Genomic DNA, 23,514 nt, shown 5'->3' on the forward strand with positions numbered 1-23,514 from the left:
GTTTAGAGGGTCTTTTAATGTGTTAAACAGTGTACAATACCCGAGTCCAGGTTTGGGGTTGTTTGCCATGGGATCATAGAGACGTACGGTGTGGAATAGAAGCAGCTACGGGATCCCAAAGATGAAACAAGTGCATGCACAAGCAGTAATGTCCATCGTTGACGGCGACGTTGTACGGAGGTATATTAGCCCGTATGATCAGCTTGCATTCCATGACCGCGCAACAGGACCTATACGAAGCGCTTTGGCGTTTGTATCAAGAAATATCATGAAGAATGCATGGCCATGGTGAGTTTTCTTATCTCTGCGCCCTTCGAATGTTCCCTGGTAGGTAGGTAGGTATTTTTGGGGGGCCCGAGTCTAGGGTAGCCCGTAGCTGTGAGGCTCCATTTTTGAAGCTATTGATAATTGCACAGCCTCGACTGAGCTGGGGGGCTGGGTACGGGGTGTGGTCCGGCGCGGCGGCGCCACGTGCCAGAGTGCCATCTTATTGAACTGCTCAACAAACAATAGTGTGTCTGTACTCGAGAGCGCTACTCACTGGCAGAAGGCCTCCGTTTACTCATCCACCTCGGCGCACGGCGAGGATGCCGTGTTAGGCCAGTCACCAATGTCGAGTTCGACACGGGCCTTCATATCTACAGCAGGCCCCCGAGTAAGCGTAGGGCTGGGGAGAAAGGAACGGGGGGTGTACCCTTTGTGGTCCAAGCCACAGATAGCTCAGGGGGTGCATTTAGGTACTGCTCATCGACATGGCTTGGTGTAAGCGAAGCTACAGCGGGTTGTGCTTCTTAGTCGAGTCTTACATGATCTTTCTGTTCCTTCGCTAACAGCTTACACCGCAGGCAGACGACGGAAGCACATGCTTACAATCCTGTCTGACGAGAAGAAAACGGGTGGGGAATGAGGTCGCACATTGTAAGCCCGGGAGGATCGAAGGTCTGGTCCTGAATTTGTGATTCGACGAATCCGCCATGCCGTGCAAAGGAGGCTGTTGAAGCTGCTGCAAGCGGATGGCGGGGCTCTAGCTGAGACCACCTCTATGTGCTGGGTGATCTCGCACGGCAACGAATAGAGACAAAGCTTAGCCACATGTTTTCGAGGGGAAGATTGCCGTAAGACTGGAGATGAGCGACTGCAACCGGGGCATGCTCTGCAGGCGACGTCTCGAGTACCCCGGCGGCCGTCTGATATGAACGCATCCACGCATGAGGTGTTGGACTTTGTTTGAATCTGGCTTGGTGGGTACGGCGTTCGCTTTTCTTCGGATTGAGCAACACTGAAGCCATGGCGAGGTGCCTCATACAGTTGTGCGATGCATGGTTTCTGTGTGGGCCGTACCGGTCTTCCATTCGGCCTATTTGCTGATTCCAGGGACCGTGGAACGTGGATTATGCGTAGCACGAAATCGATATCAGAAAGATCTGGATAGCGCGCAACGAGCGGCTGTATGATACTAAACAGGCGCGCTCGACGTGTCCGGGCTTGGCTCAAAACTTCAGGGTTTGCCTCGGCTGGGTGGACTCGCGACCGATTCGAGAAGATCTGGGTCAAGCTGGGGCGGCGAGATGGGCGGTGGCATGGAAAAGTTGCCAGATGGTGATTTGCAGGAGAGGCCGGTCTAGCAGGGTTCTCTCCTCGGTGCGAGATGTTATTTTTGGCGACTGGTATACGGAGTGGACGACAAGCCGCCCCTTTTGTGGCCCGTTCTCACGATGGCAATTGAGGCTGTACCTCTTCTTAGTGCGTTGTCTTCTCTTTTGTTTTTTTCCCCTTCTCGTCCGCTTCTTTTCGTACCTGGAGGCCCCACTCCCTCCCTCCCCTGTGCAGCCCCTCCATGCTTCATTGGTGCAACCAGCAACGGAGCCAAGCAGCAAGAGTTGGACACCAGGGGACCCGAGCTTGGGAATTCTTGTCGCTTGGTGTCACATTGGCGACGATCCCCGCTGGATTCTTTCTAGCGCTTGACAACCAAGGGGTGTCCGCACCCAGATGATTGGGGACTGGGGCACGTCGGAGCCAGGTAATACGAAAAGAAGGGGTAAAAAAAGCGATGATGTCGGTGATGGAATCCTCAAAAAAACGTTGGAGGGTGGGACAGGGCATGACGAACGTAGGTAGCCGTTGCACCGATGCCCGAGAATAGGGGACGTCTTTGACGCAACACCAAGAAATAATCAAACCGACAAATCGGGTGGACGGAGCGTATCGCAGACGTTAGACAACTAAGGTAGCGAGTTGTCATGTTTGATCTCTTGTGTACCTGACTATTAGTGCACATTACGTGCAGTTGTTGATTTGCTTGGTAGAATTGTGATTCCCAATTAATGACGAGATGTTGTTGGGATAAGGCGGTAACTGGATCAGATCTTGATGTTGGCGGGTTTGGGGGCACATGGGATGAGCACTTCAGGAGGCGCGTGCTCGGATAGGTACGAAGTACTCCGTACACCGTACCTGCCATGCCATGCGTGTGCATGTATTATGGGAGAGTGGGGGAGCTCGGGTCAAGTTAAGTTCCCGTAGCTACTTCGTACATAGTAGTCCATAGTCCATAGGAAAGACGCGCTGGTAAAGAAAGGTACGGGCTGTGGCAGAGAAAGAGGTGTGTTGAAATTCGATGGATGGCAAGGCGGGTGAGGCTTTACAGCAGAAGTTGATGGCAACAGCTTTCCTAACTCGGTGCCTGCTTGGTGCAGGCTTCATCATAAGCTGACTATTTCGGAAGGCTTTAGCGTTACAAATGCAGCTTGCGGAAATCGTGCCTTTCTAGCGGCTGGATTGGAATGGAAGCGGCGAGAGCAGCATCGGAGTCAGTGGATGCCAAATCGTGCTCAATCAAGTGTTGGTTAGCTGATCATCTATAGAATTCCTCAAGCGAGAAAGGTGAATGCGCATAGCACATATGGTATTATCCAGGACTCCGTACTTGCAAGTAAGTGCTATGGAGATATTACTGTGAACCATTTGGTCAACAGCATTGGTCGTACTGTATCCGTAACAGCAGTTGAAATGAAGAAGCAAGTCTTTTCTAAAGCCCACGATGTTATCGCGGTACGTACCGAGGGCGATCTTTGGAGCTAGTGTAGCAGCCGAATGGCTCAGCCAGGGAATGGCGCCACAGTCTACGAAAGGAGGGGGGGGGGGCTTGAGGAGGACGGGAGGAGGAGGAACCCAAGAGGAACCCACTGGGAGAGCCTGGAGGAGGTGAGGGATGGGAGCGGTGGGTGGCATTCCTGCACTGCGCCTGCGGCCGCGTCCAGGTACCGTACGGATAGTCTGAAATAGTGTCTGTCTCTGGATGAAATGAAAGCAAGAGGTGGGATGGCACAGAAAACGACGGACCAGTCAATGATGCAGCACAGACAACATGTCAGACATTGGGCTGTAGGTATTCTTCCTTGTCTGCAGTCTGCTCAGGCACACAAGAAACAACGGATTTCGCCGGGATGGGGCTAGAAATGTTCTTCAAGATGTGTGGTTAAGTCAAGGTTCCAAGGAATATCGCGATGTGTGTTGCTGCAGGCAAGTGGTGCCAGAAGCTGCAGCTCCTTTGCTGTTGCCGGTGAGGTGGGGGCCCTTCCAGTCTCCAGAAACCTGCTGCCCCTCACTCGCTGCATTCGCGGCTCTTCCACTGGCTGAGCACGTCTGTCTTTCCCAACTCTGACCGGGTCGCCCCAGACATCGAACTGCAAAGAAGTGCGGATTACGGATACCGGTACGGATAGGTCTATGTCTGTCTCTCTGCAGTCTACAGAGTACATAGAGTAGGTAGGTATTTCTGCTCCGTCGAAATCTAGATCCATTCTCCATTCCGTTGCCCTAGCGCCTGTCTGCTCCGAGTCCTGACATATGCCATCCCAGCTGCAAAAGTGTCAGACACCTCCGACTCGGTGACTCGAGAACTGCCTTACCCATCATCATTTGTAAACCGACCCAGCAAAGAGTCTACTGGACTTTCCTGGAGGCACTCGAATCAATGATTTAGACATGATATCCAGCAAGCGAAAATGACAACGAGACGCTGCTTCCTGCCAACTTCTACAGCTAAAAAAGAAAACGGGCAAGACAACTAGCTCAATAAACAAACATGACCGTCTCTCAAAGCATCTGGCCTCATTCACTGCTCTCAGAGACTGAAGTCTTCTGCTGATGTATCAGGTGAATTGTAGGTATCCGTACACACTATCCGAACTTGCCTGCTTGCTATCCTGTGATGAAGGCATTGCCTACCAAACAGCAAGTAAACAGTCAGTACACTCAAAACAACACTTCAGCAAATCATTGCGCGCTTGTTTCTTACAGCCTTGTTTCCTTCCCTGGCTTTCTCTGGGCAATAGCAAGACATCATCGTCCATAACAAGAACGAATACCACCACATAGTGTACCTGGCCCTGCCCACTCACCCCCATCCTTCCGTCATCTTTGGTCCTCACCCTCACCCTCAACCCGTGCCGCGCCGCGCCCTCTCGGTCATCCTCAATACGAGCACGCCCCTGCCACACCCCGCCCACCGCCCCCCTCCACGCCTCTAGGCGCTACTGCGTATTCTCTCCACGTACACAATACACTCTCCCCTCCCATTGCTCTCCAGCCAGTTGAACCAGCTGCACATAAAGCTGCTCAGCTCCCGCCTCCTGCATCTTGCTCTACCCTACTCATTCTCTCTTGATCCAACTATTCATCTCTCTCGCTCTTCTTGATACCCTTCGCCGCCGCCTCTACCACCCGAGTCTCCGCCTCTTTTTGTTAATTGGTCTTTTACGTTTCTTGTCAGGGTCTTCGATTGCGTTGAATCAACATGTGGTATGTCCCCCCAATTCCGCTCCCCGCTCTCCTGAAAGCTTGCCGGCATCCTCCCCTTCCCCTCCATCCAGCTTCTGCCAGCTGAAAAAAGGGGTCGGAGCGCCGACAGCCACAAAGGCAATTGGCAGCACAGTAAGCAGGCAGTAAGCTGACGTGCACCTCTCTCCCAATAGTGGCATTTTCGGCTACGTCAACTACCTGGTGGAGAAGGACCGCAAGTTCATCCTCGACACTTTGGTGAACGGTGAGTACACCGCCTCCTCCTGAATACTTCCAATTGGAGCCACATAGCTCCACCTTATCTCGAGAGCTGTTTTGCTAACGGGCCTCTGCTTCCAACAGGTCTCTCCCGTCTCGAGTACCGTGGATACGACTCGGCCGGTCTTGCTGTCGACGGTGACAAGAAGAATGAGGTCTTCGCCTTCAAGGAGGTCGGCAAGGTCGCCAAGCTCAAGGAGCTCATCGCCGAGTCCAAGGTCGACGAGACCAAGTACTTCGACTCACATGCCGGTATCGCCCACACTCGCTGGGCTACCCACGGCCCCCCGTCTCGTCTGAACTGCCACCCCCACAGGTACGTTTGCACACCCGCAAAAACAACAGCAAACTTTCCCCTTAGAATGCTTCCCTGTCATCAAAATCTCAAGTAGCTGACATGACTTCCCATCTCCTAGATCTGACCCTACCTGGGAGTTCACCGTCGTCCACAATGGTATCATCACCAACTACAAGGAGCTCAAGACCCTCTTGAGCGCCAAGGGCTTCAAGTTCGAGACCGAAACCGACACCGAATGCATTGCTAAGCTCGCCAAGTACCTGTACGACCAGCACCCCGATATTGGCTTCACCGACCTCGCCAAGGCTGTCATCAACGAGCTCGAGGGCGCCTACGGACTTTTGATCAAGTCCGTTCACTACCCCCATGAGGTCATCGCTGCCCGCAAGGGTTCTCCTCTTGTCATTGGTGTCAAGACACAGAAGCGCATGAAGGTCGACTTCGTCGATGTCGAGTACTCCGAGGAGGGTGCCCTCTCTGCCGAGGCTGCCTCCCAGAACGTTGCCCTCAAGAAGCAGCAGGATAACTTCTTGAACCCCAACACTCTGCTGGGTGCCCCCGACAAGTCGCTTCTGCACCGCTCGCAGTCGCGCGCTTTCATGACCGACGACGGCATGCCCATGCCTACCGAGTTCTTCCTCTCGTCTGACCCGTCTGCCATTGTCGAGCACACCAAGAAGGTCATGTACCTTGAGGACGACGACATCGCTCACATTCACGAGGGCTCGCTGAACATTCACCGTCTTAAGAAGGCGGACGGCAGCTCCAATGTGCGCACCATCCAGACCCTGGAGCTTGAGCTTCAGGAGATTATGAAGGGCAAGTTCGATCACTTCATGCAAAAGGAAATTTTCGAGCAGCCCGAGTCCGTCGTCAACACCATGAGAGGTCGTCTCGATGCCGCCAACAAGACTGTCACCCTTGGTGGTCTCCGCTCCTACATTTCTACCATCCGCCGCTGCCGCAGAATTATCTTCATTGCATGCGGTACCAGTTATCACTCATGCATGGCCGTTCGCGGCGTGTTCGAAGAGCTGGCCGAGATCCCCATCGCCGTTGAGCTGGCTTCCGATTTCCTCGACAGACAGGCGCCCGTCTTCCGTGACGACACCTGCGTCTTCGTCTCCCAGTCTGGTGAGACTGCCGACTCTCTCATGGCTCTCCGCTACTGCTTGGAGCGCGGTGCCCTGACCGTCGGTATCGTCAACGTCGTCGGTTCCTCCATCTCCCTGCTCACCCACTGCGGTGTCCACGTCAACGCCGGTCCCGAAATCGGTGTTGCCTCTACCAAGGCCTACACCTCCCAGTTCATTGCCATGGTCATGTTCGCCCTCTCCCTTAGTGAGGACCGCGCATCCAAGCAGAAGCGTCGCGAGGAGATCATGGAGGGTCTCGCCAAGATCCCTGAGCAGATCAAGGATATCCTCACCCAGGACCAGTCCATCAAGGAGCTCTGCTCCAAGACTTTCCAGAACCAGAAGTCCCTTCTGCTCCTCGGTCGTGGTGCCCAGTTCTCTACCGCCCTTGAGGGTGCCCTGAAGATCAAGGAAATTTCCTACCTTCACTGCGAGGCTGTCATGTCCGGTGAGCTGAAGCACGGTGTTCTTGCTCTCGTTGACGAGAACTTGCCAATCATCATGATCCTCACCCGTGATGATCTCTTCAAGAAGTCGCTTAACGCCTACCAGCAAGGTAAGTCTAGAATATCAGCCAACGTTAAGCTTGGTAATTTGCTAACAAATTGGATAGTCATTGCTCGCAGCGGAAAGCCCATTGTCATCTGCAACCCTGGTGACGAGGAGTTCAAGACCAGCGAGGCTGAGAAGATTGAGATCCCCAAGACGGTCGATGCCCTCCAGGGTATCCTCAACGTCGTTCCTCTGCAGCTGATTGCCTACTGGCTGGCTGTCATGGAGGGACTCAACGTCGATTTCCCTCGTAACCTGGCCAAGTCTGTCACTGTCGAGTAAACTGCTCACATAGCCTGAGTGAAGTTTGGTTTATTGTCGGGTGATTCGCCCCCTTGGAGTTGGGTTGCCAAAAGGGAGGATAAGCCCTTGATGCTTTTGATGTCACAGCGGGCCACAAAAAGGCGATGGCAACTTCGGAGCCCTCTGATGTATTACTGGGTATTGTGAAAATGAGGGAATGGTCCAGCATGGTAGATTTGGGCCGGTCAAGATAAAGGAGCGTATCTTTTTGAGGTTAAATGCCGTAGTCAGGCAACCTGAAGCAATGAAGAACATTATTGTCTATTTCATTTGGTGTTCCACATGCTTGCTCGCACACGCCTGATTTCATCGTGATGTCGATAGGCCCTGGGTTGCAGGGCTCGTGCTTCTCTTCTACTACTTGCGTCTCATGAGTATTCCCACCCACGGAACTGCCAGAGCTTATGCCGAATACCCAGTCATTGTCATGTCATTTCCACCCATTCTCTCACTGCCTGTCTCTCTATGTCCCAAAGATCCTTGTGTCCGTGCCTTCCCCTTAGTTCACCTGCGTACCGTAGCCGCGGATCCGTTCCGCAAACTTCCAGCTCTGCTTCTCAAGCTTCTCACTCTCCTTCAAGTCGACTCCATCCTTGGTTACTACAGCAATCGAGTAGGAATCCGAACTGCGAGCGTCACGGTAGAAGAGAACCTTCATACACTCCTTAATCACGTCGACGGCCTGCTCCTTGGAGAGCTTAGCGGCGGTCTCCTCATCGGGGGCGTAGCGACGCATGATGGGTTGGGCGAGGGCTGAGCCGAAACCCGTCGCCAAGGAGGGAGAGGTGAAGGTGGTGCCGAGCAGGTCGGCGGCGGCGAGGAAGGGCTTGTTGTTGTCGTCGAGGCCGGCGACGAGGAGGTGGTTCCAGAGGGGGTCGAAGTCGGAGCGGCGCTTGTAGAGGAGCTTGGAGAGGTACTTGTGAAGGTTCGCGGCATTGAGCCGGGCGGGGGCGTCGTTGGCCAGGTCGTAGGACTCCTCAATGTCGAGGCTTGAGAGATGGCGGTCGAGGTATTGCATGTCGGAGACGTCGCCGCCGAAGCCCACGACTGTGGAGTTGGCGAAAGTGCGGAGACGCTTGACATCGGTGAAACGGGCGAGGGAGCCGTAGGATGCTATATGATAGAAGAATTGTCAGCTTTCATTATTGGAACAGTATGGTGACAGCACAAGACGGCATTGAAAGGCGAGCAAAGACAAAGACGTACCCAGGTTGTCGGCGGCGATGACGACACCTTCGCTGAACTTGATGGCAATGACTGATGTACCCGTGACGATGGGGGCCTGTGTCGCTTGGTTGGGACCATTGGTGTTCATGTACGAGCCATCGTAGGCTCCGTAGACGTCGTCTCTAGGCTATGAGGAGGGGTTCCGGCTTGTTAGTCTACAATGCGAGGCTGAGATTCCCGGGGAGGAGGGGAGGGGGGAGACTGGGGATTGCGTACACGGCCCCAAGCTTGCGGTCTGTGATCCATGATGGCTGGATTTTGTGTAGTTTGGAGATCAAGGTGATGAAAATGTGGTCGGAAAGGAGGATAGACTTCGTCGTTGTTGCAAGTTCGTGGGTGGGTTTGGTGATGGTTCGGTATGTGAAGTTGATTGAAGCTTGTCCGGGGTGAGCTTCGCGTCCCGTGGGTGCCTCTGCAGGCCGCCTGGCTGGCTGACTGGCTGACAGGCCAGTTGCTCCTGCTGCTGCTCCCGCCGCCGCTAGAGCTACTGCGTCAAGGCTCTGGTGCCTGACAAACGGGGCCGCAAGTTTGGGGTGGGCTTACCAAAAATGGTCAGCTTGGAGCTGTTGTGGTGGGTGATTGAAGGTGGCGTACCTGGTACTCTGGTTTGCACCCTTTTATCATGGTATTTTGGTACTCGGTACATCAGAGCTCCAGGGGTGGATGGTCAAACAAACAAGGAGGTCGACCAAGTTCAGTCGCATTGCTCACAGTCCCTCGTCATTCCGTCAATACCACGGACGGCAATTGTGGTGTCGAAAACACACCCCCGACTCCCCCGACTCCCACGATTGGCCTGATCCTAGCCTCAATACCGCTCGCATTCGACTCGCCCTATCCAGCCCCTTCCGGATTGCCCTATCGCAATCGACCACCACCATTAAACATCTCCCGGCTCGCTCCAAAACACCAAACACCAGCCCACCCACAAGATCACAACAATGTTGACAGCAATCGGCCGCGCCGCCGCTCAGCGCGTGCTCCTCCGCACCGCCCCGCTGGCAGTACCGCGAACTCAGCTTGCCGTCGTGCGCGCAGCGTCTTGCCGCGGCTTCTCGACCTCGCAATGGGCGCGCATGCCTGCCACCAAGGCGGCGACAACCACTAAGACCAAGACGAAGACCACGGCCGCCAAGAAGAAGCCTGCCACCAAGGCCAAGAAGCCCGCTGCTAAGAAGCCCAAGGCGAAGAAGAAGGTCGCCGTTAAGAAGGCTGTGCCCAAGAAGAAGGTCAAGAAGGTGGTGCTCACGCCCGAGCAACAGAAGAGGCTCAGGGTGCGGGAGTTGAAGACGGCAGCGCTGCTGGAGGAGCCCAAGAAGCTCCCAACGAACACATTCCGGGTGTACGCTGAGCAACAATTTGCTACGGAGCCCACCTCAGACTTGAAGTTGACCGACCGGGTCAAGAGCATTGCCGAGTCTTACAAGAACCTGTCCTCATACGAAGTCCAGGTAAGGCCTGACCCTCTGTCTTGTTCCTTCTGCTGTGAATCTCCAACAGAAGCCCCTCGATCCATATCAAACAAGAGACTGACAAACCTGGAATACATAGCGTCTCGAAGAGACTGCCGAAGCCAACAAGCTGACCAACAACGCGGCCTACAAGTCGTGGGTTGAGTCGCTCCAGCCTACGGTTGTGGCCGAGGCCAACCGCGCCCGCACGAGGCTCCGCAACCTTACCGGCAAGCAGGTCCCGCGGACCATCCGCGACGACCGCCTCCCCAAGAGGCCGCACAACGCCTACGCGCTCTTCGTCAAGGCGCGATTTGGCAGCGGCGACTACTCCAACCACACCGGCAAGGCGAGTGAGAACATGCAAGCCATTGGCAACGAGTGGAAGCAGATGTCACCGCCCGAGAAGCTCGCATATGAGGAGCTCGCCAAGGCTGACTTTGACCGTTGGGAGCGCGAGTCGCTGGAAGTCTTGGGCCATGTCGTCAAGCGTAGCCCTTCTCCCGAGTAAGAAAAAATTTACCCAGTTCAGGTCACGAATCTGAGCGGTAGCCCCTTTCTTTCTCTCCTCGAGGATTCCCCTTGAGGAATAAATTCCACCCCGCGGCGTCAAGTGTCAAAAAAGTAGGATATGCCTGAGCGAGTTCAGCAGAGCGATGAATCGTGTACGAGGAGGAGCAAGCCGGGAAGAGGAGGGTATGCTTATTGGTTTTCCTTGTTCTGTACAGAGTAGGAATTGCTAGAAGGATCGATCGGTCGATGTTTCTTAGCTATATTTCAGATACCAAATGTCAAAGAGAGGTTTCGCGACTAGAACGAAATGTTCAATTTGCTCCCTATATACCATTTTGAAGGTGCGCCCATTGTTTATTTCTATGCTAATCAGGTTGTTTGCCCCGTATCCAAACTTGTCAAGCAGTACCGCCCTGTCGAACCCATTACCTTATGCAAACGCCTCGCTTAGCCAAGGAAAACAAGAAGGAAGTAAAACGAAATGAAAACAGCCCGCCGCGTCGTCTCCCATCCTACTACATTCCGTCGTCGGGATCGTCCTCCACGCTCTCCCCAGAGTCGGAGTTTTCGTGGCCATTGGTGATGACAATAACCTCACCCGCACCGTCCAGCCACCTCGCCGCATCCTTCTTCAGCGCCCTCTCGCTCGCCAGGTATAAGGCCAGATAGATGTGACCGGCGATGTGGCCCCAGCAGTACACGCGTATACAGGACCAGTCCTCTGCGCGTTTACACCAGACGCCCCATCCCGCGAACCCTTCGAGGATGTAATCCGTCAAAAAGTGCCAGGCTCGCTCGCGGAGACTCGGTCGCCAGCCGGTCCAGTCCAAGTGCCAGTGGCCTCGCTCAAATGGACGCAGTTCCCTCGTCTGTTCAACCGGGGCAAAGCGCTTCGATATCCTGAGTTGGCGGGCCAGCTCCTTCAGCTTGGGCGTTAGGAGATCATCTGGCGTCAGCTCGCTGGTGCCGACGGGGGGGCCAACGGGGTGGATCTCAAGACGTGCGAGGTAGCTCAAGTGCCTCTCATTAGGAGGCCGTTGAGGTCTGAAAAGATGGCTGGGCCCAGGGCCTACATCTGAGGAGCTTCTCGTGATGACAGACCTCGATTCCGAGATGGGCGCTGACCGTTTGTGCCGTTTCGATGGAAGTAGGGGCTCGGAGCCGGCTCGGTTTGGCGATGACGGTATTGCTCTCTTCCGAGACGGTTGGCAAGGCGTGTCCTGTATTATCTGCTCAAAAGGAGAGCTGACTAAAGGCGGTCGCTTCAGAGCAGGGAACGGCGTGTTGAGGATTATAGCATCTGCGGGAATAGTAGAGGCCGCTGGAACTGGGGTGGCATTGCTCTTAATTGCCAGGGAGTTGCTCGACGTTACGAGAATAACCTGACCATCGTCCTCATCTTCATTACAGTCTTCCTCTATGACTGGCGTAGCCGTTGCGACTACTTCTGGAACTTGTTGCTGGCTTGCTTCTGAGGACAGTTGCTGAGATTCCTCATCGAGTTGGCTATCGAACTGCCCTGCCAGATGTTCAAAGAGCCGGCTCGGGGATGAGAACTCGGCGAGAGTGATGTCATATGACGGCTGAGAATCACCGACGACACTGGGAGGAGCTACCCAGCTAGCCTGCGTTGGCTGTGAATCAGCCACAGGTTGAGACGAAGGCGGTAAGTCTCTAGATGCAAGTGGCTGACCGAGACCCGGGGAATTCCTATTATCCAAGACACTCCTAAAAGACAGTTGCTGTGATTCGAAAGATCCAAAAGTTGCGGGGTATTGAGGTGGCGGTGGTGGTATATGTGGTGGTGATGAGGTTGCCGGTTGCGTTGTTTCGCTATCGAGGTTCGGCACATCTGACCAAGCAGGCAATGCTGGTGGCTCGGCCTCTGAGCTGGGGATAGCTTCGACATCTTCCTCTTCTGAAGGTTTGCTGGAAATATTGGTCTGTCTCGTTGGTGCAAAATCGAGATATGCCTGTGCAAGGGCTCGGTAGCGCACATCATCGATGTTTCTGCACGGCGCTGTGACGTGCACTAGGATCTCAACGTTGTCATGTGCCTCCATGACAACCTCACTGCGAAACTGGAGAGTACATTCATCTCCAAGAGCAAGCGCCAAGATGCATAATAATGGAAGGTGCTTTCGTAAGGTCCAAAAAAGATGAAGCAGGTTACGAAGATGATAGGTGACGGTAGCTTTGACCAAAAAAGGTGAGAAGGAGAATAAAGGAATCCCGTCTGTCACTCTTCGCCTAAGAATATGTCAGACTCAAAGTGAAAGTGAAGTCTTAAGAGACGCGCCTACATAGCAGTCTCGAAAGTCAGTGCTCTTCGAGGTGGGGCACCTTGCTGTATTCCCCCCTGCACCTCATGTCATGTTGAATGCGGAAGCAGACACGCATCTCACCGGCCCCACTACAATAGCGTCGTAGAGGTTGGATGTTCTGCGAGGTATTCTCTGGCATGTTCTCCATACGGGTAGCCTAAATGCAATTAGCGCCACTCAGAAAGTTCACAAGTAGTTATACTAACCCTGGACGAGTAGCATTGCCTAGCTATTGTGTACTAGGTACTCAAGCTGTACTTTGAAATTGGATCGAACAAACTGAAGCTTGGCCTCTCTGGTGCTGTGCCATTACCCCAGAAATCCTCAGTTCAAGGGACCAGAGACAACAGACCACGCCAATTAATTCTCCTTTCCCAGAGCCTCCTCCAACTCCTCCACCTCAGCCCGTGATAACACCCCAACGACCACCCTCTCTCCCACCCAAAAACCAGCAGCGCCGCGAACATGTCTGCAAAGCCCACCACGCCCCCCAACCTGGGCAAGGTCCTCGTCGTCGGCGGCAACGGCTTCCTCGGCCACCACGTGGTCAACCAACTCCTGGCCGGCGACCGCTGGGCCGTCGCATCCGTCGACGTTGTAGATCTCCGCTGCGCCAACAACCGCAACCCCAAAGCCAACTACCACGAGGCGGACATCACCGACGTAGACAAGATCAAGTCCCTCTTCGAGAACGTTAAACCCGACGTCGTCGTCCACACCGCCTCTCCCGCGCCCCAGGGCGACAGCGCCATCGCAAAGGATCTCTTCCGCAAGGTCAACGTCGACGGCACCGCTTCCATCATCGCTGCCTGCCAGGCCGCCTCCGTAAAGGCTCTCGTCTACACGTCTTCCGCGAGTATCATTAGCGACAATGCCACCGACCTCATCAATGCCGACGAGCGTTGGCCCGTCATCCGCGGCGAACTGCAGACGGAGTATTACTCCGAGACCAAGGTGCGCACGCCAGCCTACGAATTCCCACGCTCCATTGCTCTTATAATGCGATGGCCAATCTCCTGCTCTTCTCCTTCACGTGTTGTTGCGTTACCAATGACTGACATGTGACCATCCGTAGGCCGCCGCAGAAGAATTGGTCCTCGAGGCAAACCGCCAAGACCCCTACCCCCTCCTCACATCCGCCATCCGCCCCGCGGGCATCTTCGGCGAGGGCGACACCATGGTGACGCACCAAATGGTCAAGATCTACCGCGAGGGCAAGACGGGCGTGCAGCTCGGCGACAACGACAACCTCTTCGACTTCACCTACGTCGGCAACGTCGCCCACGCCCACCTCCTCGCCGCCCGCCTCCTCCTCGCGACCGCCGCCTCCTCCATCACGCCCCTCGACCACGAAAAGGTCGACGGCGAGGCCTTCCTCGTCACAAACGACAGCCCCATCTACTTTTGGGATTTCGCCCGCGCAATCTGGCGCGCCGCCGGCTCCGACAAGGGCACCGACCACGCCTGGAAGATCTCCCGCGAGTTCGGCATCGCGCTGGGCTTCTGCTCCGAAATCTTCTTCGCCATCATCGGCAAGCCGCCCATCTTCAACCGCCAGCGCTGCATCTACAGCTGCATGACGCGCTACTACAACATCAGCAAGGCCAAGCGCCTCCTCGGGTACCGACCCATTGTCGGCCTTGACGACGGCATCAAGAGGGGCGTGCAGTGGTTCCTCGACCAGGAGAAGGCTGGCAAGGTGAGCGTCAAGGCATGAAGGACGCTGTTACAAAGGCGATGATGGTTATGATGAAGGACGGTGGTGTTTTAGGGATATGAGACCTTCATGTTGAAAAAAAAAGTTTTCAGAGATTTTTCATCGTATATATACATAAACAACCCCTCAATGCCAGAGGGAACTAATAAACGGCCAATAAGCGGCCACATCATGAGCAAGAGCAACATATATCAGGCCGTATTCTTTGCCTTTCTATGCGTGTAAGCAGGCGTTGCGAATGGGCTGTGAAACATGATTGTAGGACACGCGAGCAGCAACATGTTTGCACACATATTCAGAGGCAATAGTTGGAGAAAACCTGCAGGCAATGCTTGGCCTGTCCTATTCGCGTTGGCGGAACTACCTAGGTGGCCCTTTTACTCCATCCATAGCTACACGGAGGAGCGTCTTTCAAAGGCGAACAATGGACGAGGTTTCCCCATTCCTCCCGACCCCTTTCTCGAGATGCGCGCAAACGTGGCGCACTATTCGGCCTCCTCCCTTCCCCCTGGCTCCAGATCATCTCACAAATGTAATCCGATATCTCCCTCTTTCAACAAAAGAAGCGAAGCTATACTAGGTCTCTCGCGCAAGCCAAGAAGAAACGAGGCTAGCTGTCCAGCTCGAGACATACCAATCAAACCAGACCGGTATCACCCATCGACAAGTCAATGGGCATAGGGCCTTTACTCCAAACAAGCCAGGGTCAAACCAAGACCACCAGTCCTCTTTCCCCCCCTTTCCAGTAGACGACAGGATCGTAATTTGTGCGAAGGAACACCAGCAGACCGTTAGGATGCCTCATTCCATATCGATCCGATGCTTCACTCTCGGAGAAGCCAAGAAGCAGAGGGTTTGACAAAGTGTTGGAAGAGAACTTTGAAAAGAAATACAAAAATCATTCATGCCGCCTTGTCGTGAGTTGAGTAGCTGAACAAAAGAAAAGTCTTTTGTCCTTTTGATGAAAAACGGTTGGGAACGCCGCCAACAATGCATGGATATGTGACTCTCCGAAACCCCAAATCGCAGTCCCAATAGAATGCGTAGCAAGTGATGTGAGCCTCGTAGGAAATCACTCTTCGATATGTGTGTAGTTTTGCTGTTGCGGTTTGGTTTGGTTGGATTATGTGTTTCCACCTACGCCAACACCGCTGTTCTGTCTTCCCCAAACCCCACCCGACTGGCGCCATTCTCTCTTTTGAGCTTCCGAAGGGCCTTCGGTGTCTGAATGCTCATACTGGCTTCCACCATAGGGTGAAGGGTGGCCATTTTCTTCATGTGGCCGCCATCTTTGGGGTGGTGTACCAGGATTGGGTTGGTTGAAAGGAGGAATGGGCATGGGCGGTTCCTGCACAGTGCGAACGCTGCTCTCTTGTTGTTGCCACAGAGCGGGGTCAGTCTCAACCCTTCGGGGAGGGGGCCGGGATGAGTTATCTGGTCTGTTAAAGACCTCATTAACTTCGCCCAACCCTGGTCTTTGACCCATGCGGTCCTGGTAACGCTTGAGGATGTCCTTTGTAGTGAGATCGGCAGTGTTGCCAAACACGAATGGATCGTTGACCATTTCCATAAGCTCGTCGGGAACCTACAACTAATTAGTATTGCGAAATGTCTGATGACGGGACAGCAATCTTACCAGGCACATTTCTTCGATAGACGTGATCATATCGTTCACGGCGACAATGGCGAACATGGGGTCGCTGTCCAGTGCGGGCGCTTTGTTGCTGTTGTAAAGAATGTTCGGTGCAATAACGGTTGCCAGATTCTTGATGTCCATCCTAGATCCGGCTTCCTCATCCACTTGATGGAAGGATCCGGCCCACTTCAAAAAGCAGAACAGAATCTCCAAGCAGTCTCGGTGAGCCTTGGGCAAGAGACAGCAGATGAGGTGCAGATACGACTTGCGCTTTGCATCGTCCTGAATCTTGGCGACAGAAATCCAGAGCTTCTGGAGCTTGAAAGTCAAGAGTGGATCGGGCAGCTCACGCAAATAGCGCTTCAACAAAGCGGCAACCTGTACAACAGGCTGGTCCATGAAGCTAATGCTGTCGCAGCCTTCCCGGTCGATTCTTTCGCAGAGCTCAGACAGCTTTTTGATGTTGCCGTTCTTTCGGAAAACACCCTCAACGGAAAGATCCATTTTTCTCATGGATGAGATGAGGTCGTCAATAATTGCAGGAATCTTGAGTGTTCCGGGGCCTACACCGTCTGTTGACTCGGCGCCATCCTTGTCAATGATGACGTCCAAGGGTACTCCGAAAATGCCCTTCTTCTTGACATTCTTCGGCCGGTCGTTCTTGAAGGCCTTGCCCAAGTTTTTCCAGAACGTGGGCTGCTTTCTCGACTCGATAAAGCTCAATAACTCTTCCAGAGGGAATTCGTTCTCAACGGCAGGCGCCAGAGTCAAGACTGCCAGGTGGCGCACGATAAAGTACTCCAATCCCGAGAGCTCCGAAAAGTACTTCCGTCCCAGACGCTGAGGCATCGCATCGCCCATGCGCAACTCAGCCTCTCTACCTGCCGACTGCGATCTTTGATGTCCCATGGGGTCGGTTGCGGGGGACCGGAAGAGTTCCTGGCGGTTGGGCTTATATTGTTGCTCTTTGACTTGTTCGGCAGCAACGATTCGCGGGATATCATCCAGCGTCAGAGCGTCTTGGTGGTTGAACATTTTGTCCGTTGTGCCTTCGTCGTTTGGGCCTCTTCGTTCCTCGAGAATATGGAGGTCCCCATCAGCGCGGCCTAAGTCCTCGCCCGCGGATCCTGGGCGAACGCTACGTCCCTCAGGCCCGTCCATGATGCGCGACGTTCTGGCCTTGCGAAAGCTTGAAGACAAATGCTTGTCGAGACGAGTACTTCTCAATCGGCGAACATCATTCAGCGTGTTCTCGTAGGAAGACTCGCGATTGTGCTCCCGTTGATCTCCAGCGTACGACTTCGAGCGGTTGTCTGAGTTTAGGTAGGGTGCTTCTCCGGGAGCCAAAGTTCGGGCACCCTCGCCTGGACCATAACCATCCGAGTTCTGGTCATCGTTTTGCCGAGGCAAAGCGCCATTGCTTCGCAGGATGTCCAACAACCGCGCGAGCGCCACCTTCAACAAGAAAACGTACTGCTGGAGCTTGGTGACATGCTCAAAAGGCGGCATATCATCACCGTTGGCGCCGATGCAGTTGTTGCAGTAGATCTTCTTGTCAAAGGCATTGTAGCGAGCATCTTCCAGCTTGCGACCGATGTCTCTTGTGCAACGTGAGCAGCTGACGCAGGCAATGTGCCATCGCCGGTCGGAGTTCTTTGCGCACTCGTCTTCGACAGACTTATTGCAGAGTGCACAGTGATCAGAATCCTTCGCCGAAAGGCGCGAGTTGCCCGCAATAGCCTGTAGAGTGTTGTCGTCGGGCTTTACGCTGTCCAGTTCGCTCAGGTCATCCAGGAACTGATAAATGCCGTCGGAGCTCTTAGACTCCTTCTCAAGGCGTAACGCTCCCTGCAGACAGATTCGAATGAGAAGCTTGAGATAGTGAGCAAGACCTGTGACTAGGGACAATAACTCCTGAGTGACGCCAAGCTTGCGGGCTCCCGTGTCCTGGGTCTTGGACAGCAGCGAGAAGAAAGATACTATCTTTTTGCACAGAAGCTTGGCCTCACGACCGTACGACAATCCTATTTCTGGGCTGTTAGCGAAGAACGTGATCTGAGAGTATGGCTATTCAAAGCTCACCCTTGAGCTTCAGTTGATCCATGGAGTAGTCCAGGCGATCAGCAGACTGGAACAAGATCTCAACGTGCCAGATGAACTTCTTGGCGACCAGCACACCGTCGACATAGGCGCCGTTGCTCACGTGGAGGAGCATATCGGAGATGCATGCTGCGGACGACTCCTCGAAAGTTGACAGGACGCTCCAAATACGGTAGACCTTCTCCTCCATGCGCTCTTCCTCCTCTCTAATGATGTCGCGCATCGCGGGGTCGTCGGTCTCCTGAGGTAATTCGGAGGGGTCACTCGGCTGCGTAAGTCGCACGTTCCAAAACTTGTGGATCATGTAACACTCGGGATGCCAGTGCTGGTTCTGGCCGTTCCTGTAAATTTCCACAAACTGCTTGAGGATTGCAGTCTGGCAGCCATTGCATCTTTGCGCAAACTGCGTAGAGTAGTGGTAGTGACAATACACGTTGCCATCGTGCTCGTAGTAGCTGTCCTGCGCGCCAAAGACCGTGGGACACAGGGAGCATGTGAAATGGTCGACGTGATACTTTCGGTCGAGAGCGGTGATGTAGGAGCCTCGAAGGGCGCCGCCGCACTGGAAACAAAGCAAACCCAGCCGGCGGAAGTAGTCTGTCTCGCACAGAGGATACTGTCCTTCACCACCTTCATCATCGACGGGGAAGAACTTGGAGGCTACAATCTGGCCGCAATCCTGGTGGTAAAATCCGGGTTAGAACAATTAGGGAAGGACAGGGGATATTCTGAAGACGTACACGACACTTGAAGCAATCCAAGTGAAAGGTTCCGTCCAGTGCGCGAACGAATTGGCCGGTGAGAGGCTCTCCACACTTCTTGCAGGTCCTCTGTTGACCGCTGGCTGACCGCCCACCTCCTCTTCCTTTGGATCTACTGCGTTCACCGCTCCGCCTTGAGTCGCCCTCTCGACCAGGTGTTCTGGGACCGGGTGAACGTGAGGGCTGTTGTGAGCGGTAATTTCTTTCGGGAGTTCTCCTTCCTCCGTTCTGCCAGACTCCATCACCGGGATAACCAGGTTCCATAGGGGTGGCGGCGGGGTGGGCTTGCAAGCGGTCGTCCGGCGCCCCATGATCGTAATCCGACGCCATGGTGCAGTAATGTTTGCGTCGTCTTGTCTGCGCGTGGTGTGTTCGATTGCGACTCTTCACTGGTAGGGCGGGATGGATTGGAAAGCGGCCCGTCAGCCTTGAGTGTCGGAGGTGGAAGTTGCCAGGAAATTATCGGTCGGCATCAGCTGGGCTGCGAAAATGCCGGGGGGTGGTCGTGGTGGAATGGGTAGGTAGGTATGTACTGGGGTCGAGAATTGAAGAAAAGGGTCGTCGTCGCACGGCGGCGGTATCGTGCTGGGCGATAGTAAATAATTCGGGTAACGGCCGTCAGGTACTCGCGAGACTGGCAGGAGACGGGTAGCCACGTCGCAGGCGCTGGCCTGAAGGGGATGGTGGTGGTGAAAGTAGTGGTAGTCGGGGTTGGGATTGGGATTGGGAGTCGGTCGAGTACGAATAGTCGGGGGTCAGGGTGAGAGTGAGGGCGTGGGTGAGAAGAGGGTCGGGGAGAATGGGTCGGGGTCGTCGAGGTTAGGTTGTTGGCTTGTGGTAGTGGAGCAGCCCAGCAGCGACAGGGCGACGTTTGGAGCAGGAGCTGAAATGCTGCCAGCGACCGACCGAACACTTTCGTCTCTCGTCTCGTCTCGTCCGAAGAAAGGAAGGCGGAAATGAGATTGAGAAGGGAAAAAAAACCACACAAGGGCGGACCACAGTAGTAATGCAAGGCTATGTGATGCGGGAGGGGGAAAATAGGTAAAACCTAGAAACGTCCTGTCCTGGGCGTCGTATACGTAGTGGTAGTGGTCGCAGTCCAAAGTCCAGCACCAACACCGGCTGGAGAAAAGGAAAAAAGGGGCCGGGTCGAGGATGATCAAAGGAGTGTGGGCGAAGGCGCGGTGGTGGTTTTGTTGTGAGGCGTTCGTTGCTGGCCGTAGGGAGATTTAGTGTGGGCTTGATCGGCTGCACCCAAAAAGATGGGCGAATCCCAGGGCCGGGCTGTACTGTGGGTGCAGATGTGGGTGATGTGAAGGTAAATAAATGGGCAAGAGAATCCAAACCCTCTATCGTTTTTTTTCTTATTCTCTTGCGTTTTGTTTGTCCGTACCTTAAGCCTTGAGCACGCAGAAAAGGTACCTCGGGAGGAAGAAAGTAAGGCAAGGTTTGTATGGGAAGATGAGGTACCTACGTAGGTACGTAGGTAAAAGGTACGGATATGAGTCGCCAAAAGTGAGGTAAGTGGTGTGCACTGTTACCGTGCCTGCTTCTTGTGTGGTGTGGTTTGTGCGGGTGGAAGGTAAGTACCTAAGGCAGTGGAGGGCAGCGAGCGGTAAGGCGAGCAAGACAGAGCGGAGTGAGAGCTGGGCGGGCAAGGAATGGGAGAGCCGAGAGAGGGCGAGAGAGTGAGACTGGGTCAGGTTTCTTACCTAACCTTGGGTATTACCTTCAGGCAGGTACCCAAAGTGCATGGGAGGTTCCTTACGTTACGAAAAGCCAGCACCCAGGCACGCAGGAAGTCAGGCACGCCACACTACGGAAAGTGTAAGGTACCTTCCCGTCCCTTCCTCCTTCGGATACCCAAATTACTCCTCACTGCCGTAAGGCGCTAACACTGGGGATCATCATCTCTATGCACTGTTTGGGTTCTTCAGAGACGCTGGCTTGTGGCGTCCCTGAGGATGACTTCTTTTTTTATTTTGCCCACCTCCTTCCTTCAAGCCTCCCCAGTCTGTCTGGAACGAAAGATACGACGGCTTACCTACGCAGTACGTGATGTACAGATTAAGATACCCCCGGCCAATGAGAACGAAGGTGACAACATGTTTGGCCTTCAAGTCATCGGCGTTGGGCTTTGCTGCCCATACCTATTTGTAGGTACCTTATTGAGCCTGCACCTGCATGGTGGCACTTCCGCCCTCTCCCACCTTCCCAGCCCAATTAAGACGGTGAGTCCTCTGTCTGTACCGTGGATGAATACCTGTCAGGCAATCTCTCACGAGGGGAAGTTATCCAAGTAGAACAGCCAGCAGCACCTGGCAGCAGAAGCCGTCTGCCATGCAATGCCTTGCCAGGGGGGCTTTCATTGGGCGTCCCCCCTCTTCTCCCAGCGGAGAACGGGACAAGTCTGTCTCGTCCTCACTGGACATGGAAAGGGAACCCGTGATGATGATGGGGATCCAATGCTATTTACAGTGGAATTGCAATGCTCCTGCCAGGACGAGCGTGTGGATACCATACCTTTGCCCCCATTGGCGCTTCAGCCGAGGAATCAAGTTGACGTCGGTGCACGGTCCACCGCAAAGATGCCCGCGCAGCGGAGAAGGAGGAGGGGCTTCACAGCATTTTTGGGCGCTTGGCCGAGCAGGAACGAGGTCAGGAGCAGACAATCTGACCCGGGACGCGAGACGTTGCCTTCCTGTCGAAACCTTACCCCCAAAGTTTCTTACATAAGACACCAAGGCACCTTTTTACAGTACAAAACCTTGATTTTCAAGTCCGATGATGGCAGTCAACCAATTCCTCAATAAGAGAAAGTCACAATATCAATTAAGCCAGGTTGCCTTTAAGAAAGCTGTGGTAAACATCGCAAGGGGGAAAAAGCGTCCAATCACCTGCAACATCACGTGGATCTGGCTGATCTTCGGCCACCTCCCTCCTTGGGATGATCTCGAAACGGGGCTCCACCAAAATTTGGATATACGAGTTTACTTTAGATAAACGCCGATGCAAGCTTCGGGAAAGGTTGATCTAAAGTAACATTGCCGTCGTATGTAATCTGCTGATCCCAACGGGCCTGCTCCACCCATCTAACGACTCATCGTGAGCCTCGGGACGAGACCAGGGACCTCACTCGGTCTCGGAACTTGTTCACCGGCTTCTTCTCACAAGCGTGCTGGTCTTTTTCAACCCCCTTTACTTATTCAACCTCAGTCAGATCACTTCTGACTGCTACATCAGTCTCTTATGCATCTTGCGCTATCCGAAAATATGTTTGCATCTTCAGCCACGTCCTTGCCTCTCATCTTGCCCTGCGTCGTATTCAGAGAAGACAATTTATGTGATGCCTAGCCAGCCACCTGTAGCTGCAAAATATGCTTGGTCCAGACTGTGGTCTTGCTTACCCGTTGCTTTGCGTCGTCCGATAGTTCGACCGGTGCTACGGTCCGAACAGCTATTAACAAGCTACAGCGACCTATGCGCCGTACAAACGTCTGGTTTTCGGTTATTAGGTGAATAGGTTGGCTCAAGTGATATCGTGGTCTGTGTACATGAGAATCTACGACTCAGCTTCCCAGCGTGACAGAGGAACATGGGTTGAGCTGACATGGTGATGCAGCTAGGTATCACTTTCGCTTAATTTCATCTGCTGGATGTACCATCTGAGCTTTTTTAGGTAACACTACCTATGACTATAGTCTATCTCGGGCTCTTCCAGAAATGTTATGCCTTGTTCTCTTATGGGCTAAGTGCTCAATCCAGCATCGTTCCATAAGATACGACTGCAGAAGTCCCGGTGCCAAGTATCGTGATGTATTCATTGAACATCTGCGCTATCTATGCCCTTCTGACGGTTTTCAGAGTGGCATTCTTTGCCACAGTCATATCAAACTCTTTACGTTAGAGTATGAGCTTGATCTGCCCCATTATTGCCTAGTTCCGCATTTCCTTGTGGACAGACCTGGCGGTTTGCTGTCAAATGTGTCAAGGCACGACTCACTCAAGAGGTACGCTACCCCTAGAATGAGACCGTCGCAAATGCCTTCTATGGTCATCACGTTCGGAGGCTCGTAGTTGAGGGACCAATCGTGGCCATTTTCAATCTCTTTAACATGACGAGCTGATTCTATTCATGTTGCTGCAACTTGCTCCCTAGGATGGATGATCTTGACAAGGCGAGATGACCAGAGTTGAAATGGCCTCATCGGCCGAGTGGGTTTCCGCAAGTGAGAACTAATTTCACCCCTTCTCACCACCCTAATTTTACAATGAGTCTATCATCTAACATGACTGATTTGACGTAGTCGGTCATTCGGCGTGAGTTTGACACATTTCATTCGGTGAGAGACGTCCTAAGCCGAAGGCAAAAGGCTCCAACTACTTCCAACCCGATATCTCTTGAAGCATTTTGTGAATATTCCAGCGCACA

The 23,514-nt window shown here is 53.8% G+C and overlaps 9 protein-coding genes across 9 annotated transcripts; 4 read left to right on the plus strand and 5 right to left on the minus strand.

The window, feature by feature from the left end:
• Positions 1–360: 360 nt before the first annotated feature.
• Positions 361–3,234, minus strand: CLUP02_05516 (uncharacterized protein; the record flags this gene model as incomplete). Its single annotated transcript, XM_049284523.1, has 11 exons — positions 361–498; positions 571–695; positions 753–772; positions 871–1,040; positions 1,093–1,694; positions 1,798–1,918; positions 1,989–2,003; positions 2,264–2,457; positions 2,538–2,686; positions 2,742–2,833; positions 2,923–3,234. The coding sequence occupies 11 exons, from the start codon at positions 3,232–3,234 to the stop codon at positions 361–363; spliced, it is 1,938 nt and encodes a 645-aa protein (XP_049141666.1).
• A 252-nt stretch (positions 3,235–3,486) lies between these two features.
• On the minus strand, positions 3,487–3,924 carry CLUP02_05517 (uncharacterized protein; the record flags this gene model as incomplete). Its single annotated transcript, XM_049284524.1, has 2 exons — positions 3,487–3,771; positions 3,865–3,924. 2 exons carry the CDS (start codon positions 3,922–3,924, stop codon positions 3,487–3,489), a joined length of 345 nt encoding a protein of 114 aa, XP_049141667.1.
• An 877-nt stretch (positions 3,925–4,801) lies between these two features.
• CLUP02_05518 (glucosamine-fructose-6-phosphate aminotransferase) lies at positions 4,802–7,332 on the plus strand (the record flags this gene model as incomplete). Its single annotated transcript, XM_049284525.1, has 5 exons — positions 4,802–4,806; positions 4,980–5,050; positions 5,149–5,380; positions 5,481–7,054; positions 7,112–7,332. The coding sequence occupies 5 exons, from the start codon at positions 4,802–4,804 to the stop codon at positions 7,330–7,332; spliced, it is 2,103 nt and encodes a 700-aa protein (XP_049141668.1).
• A 520-nt stretch (positions 7,333–7,852) lies between these two features.
• CLUP02_05519 (proteasome A-type and B-type) lies at positions 7,853–8,826 on the minus strand (the record flags this gene model as incomplete). Its single annotated transcript, XM_049284526.1, has 3 exons — positions 7,853–8,466; positions 8,560–8,707; positions 8,797–8,826. 3 exons carry the CDS (start codon positions 8,824–8,826, stop codon positions 7,853–7,855), a joined length of 792 nt encoding a protein of 263 aa, XP_049141669.1.
• A 695-nt stretch (positions 8,827–9,521) lies between these two features.
• Positions 9,522–10,542, plus strand: CLUP02_05520 (HMG box protein; the record flags this gene model as incomplete). The annotated part of the gene is made up of 2 exons (XM_049284527.1): positions 9,522–10,031; positions 10,132–10,542. The coding sequence occupies 2 exons, from the start codon at positions 9,522–9,524 to the stop codon at positions 10,540–10,542; spliced, it is 921 nt and encodes a 306-aa protein (XP_049141670.1).
• Positions 10,543–11,059: 517 nt separating this feature from the next.
• CLUP02_05521 (uncharacterized protein) lies at positions 11,060–12,607 on the minus strand (the record flags this gene model as incomplete). Its single annotated transcript, XM_049284528.1, has 1 exon — positions 11,060–12,607. One exon carries the CDS (start codon positions 12,605–12,607, stop codon positions 11,060–11,062), a length of 1,548 nt encoding a protein of 515 aa, XP_049141671.1.
• A 726-nt stretch (positions 12,608–13,333) lies between these two features.
• CLUP02_05522 (3-beta hydroxysteroid dehydrogenase/isomerase) lies at positions 13,334–14,585 on the plus strand (the record flags this gene model as incomplete). Its single annotated transcript, XM_049284529.1, has 2 exons — positions 13,334–13,822; positions 13,944–14,585. 2 exons carry the CDS (start codon positions 13,334–13,336, stop codon positions 14,583–14,585), a joined length of 1,131 nt encoding a protein of 376 aa, XP_049141672.1.
• Positions 14,586–15,708: 1,123 nt separating this feature from the next.
• CLUP02_05523 (RhoGAP domain-containing protein) lies at positions 15,709–19,412 on the minus strand (the record flags this gene model as incomplete). Its single annotated transcript, XM_049284530.1, has 4 exons — positions 15,709–16,170; positions 16,222–18,245; positions 18,304–19,000; positions 19,062–19,412. 4 exons carry the CDS (start codon positions 19,410–19,412, stop codon positions 15,709–15,711), a joined length of 3,534 nt encoding a protein of 1,177 aa, XP_049141673.1.
• A 2,010-nt stretch (positions 19,413–21,422) lies between these two features.
• On the plus strand, positions 21,423–21,818 carry CLUP02_05524 (uncharacterized protein; the record flags this gene model as incomplete). Its single annotated transcript, XM_049284531.1, has 1 exon — positions 21,423–21,818. One exon carries the CDS (start codon positions 21,423–21,425, stop codon positions 21,816–21,818), a length of 396 nt encoding a protein of 131 aa, XP_049141674.1.
• Positions 21,819–23,514: the final 1,696 nt, after the last annotated feature.

This window comes from Colletotrichum lupini, chromosome 3 (assembly GCF_023278565.1).
Source record: "Colletotrichum lupini chromosome 3, complete sequence".
In the NCBI taxonomy this organism is placed as follows: domain Eukaryota; kingdom Fungi; phylum Ascomycota; class Sordariomycetes; order Glomerellales; family Glomerellaceae; genus Colletotrichum; species Colletotrichum lupini.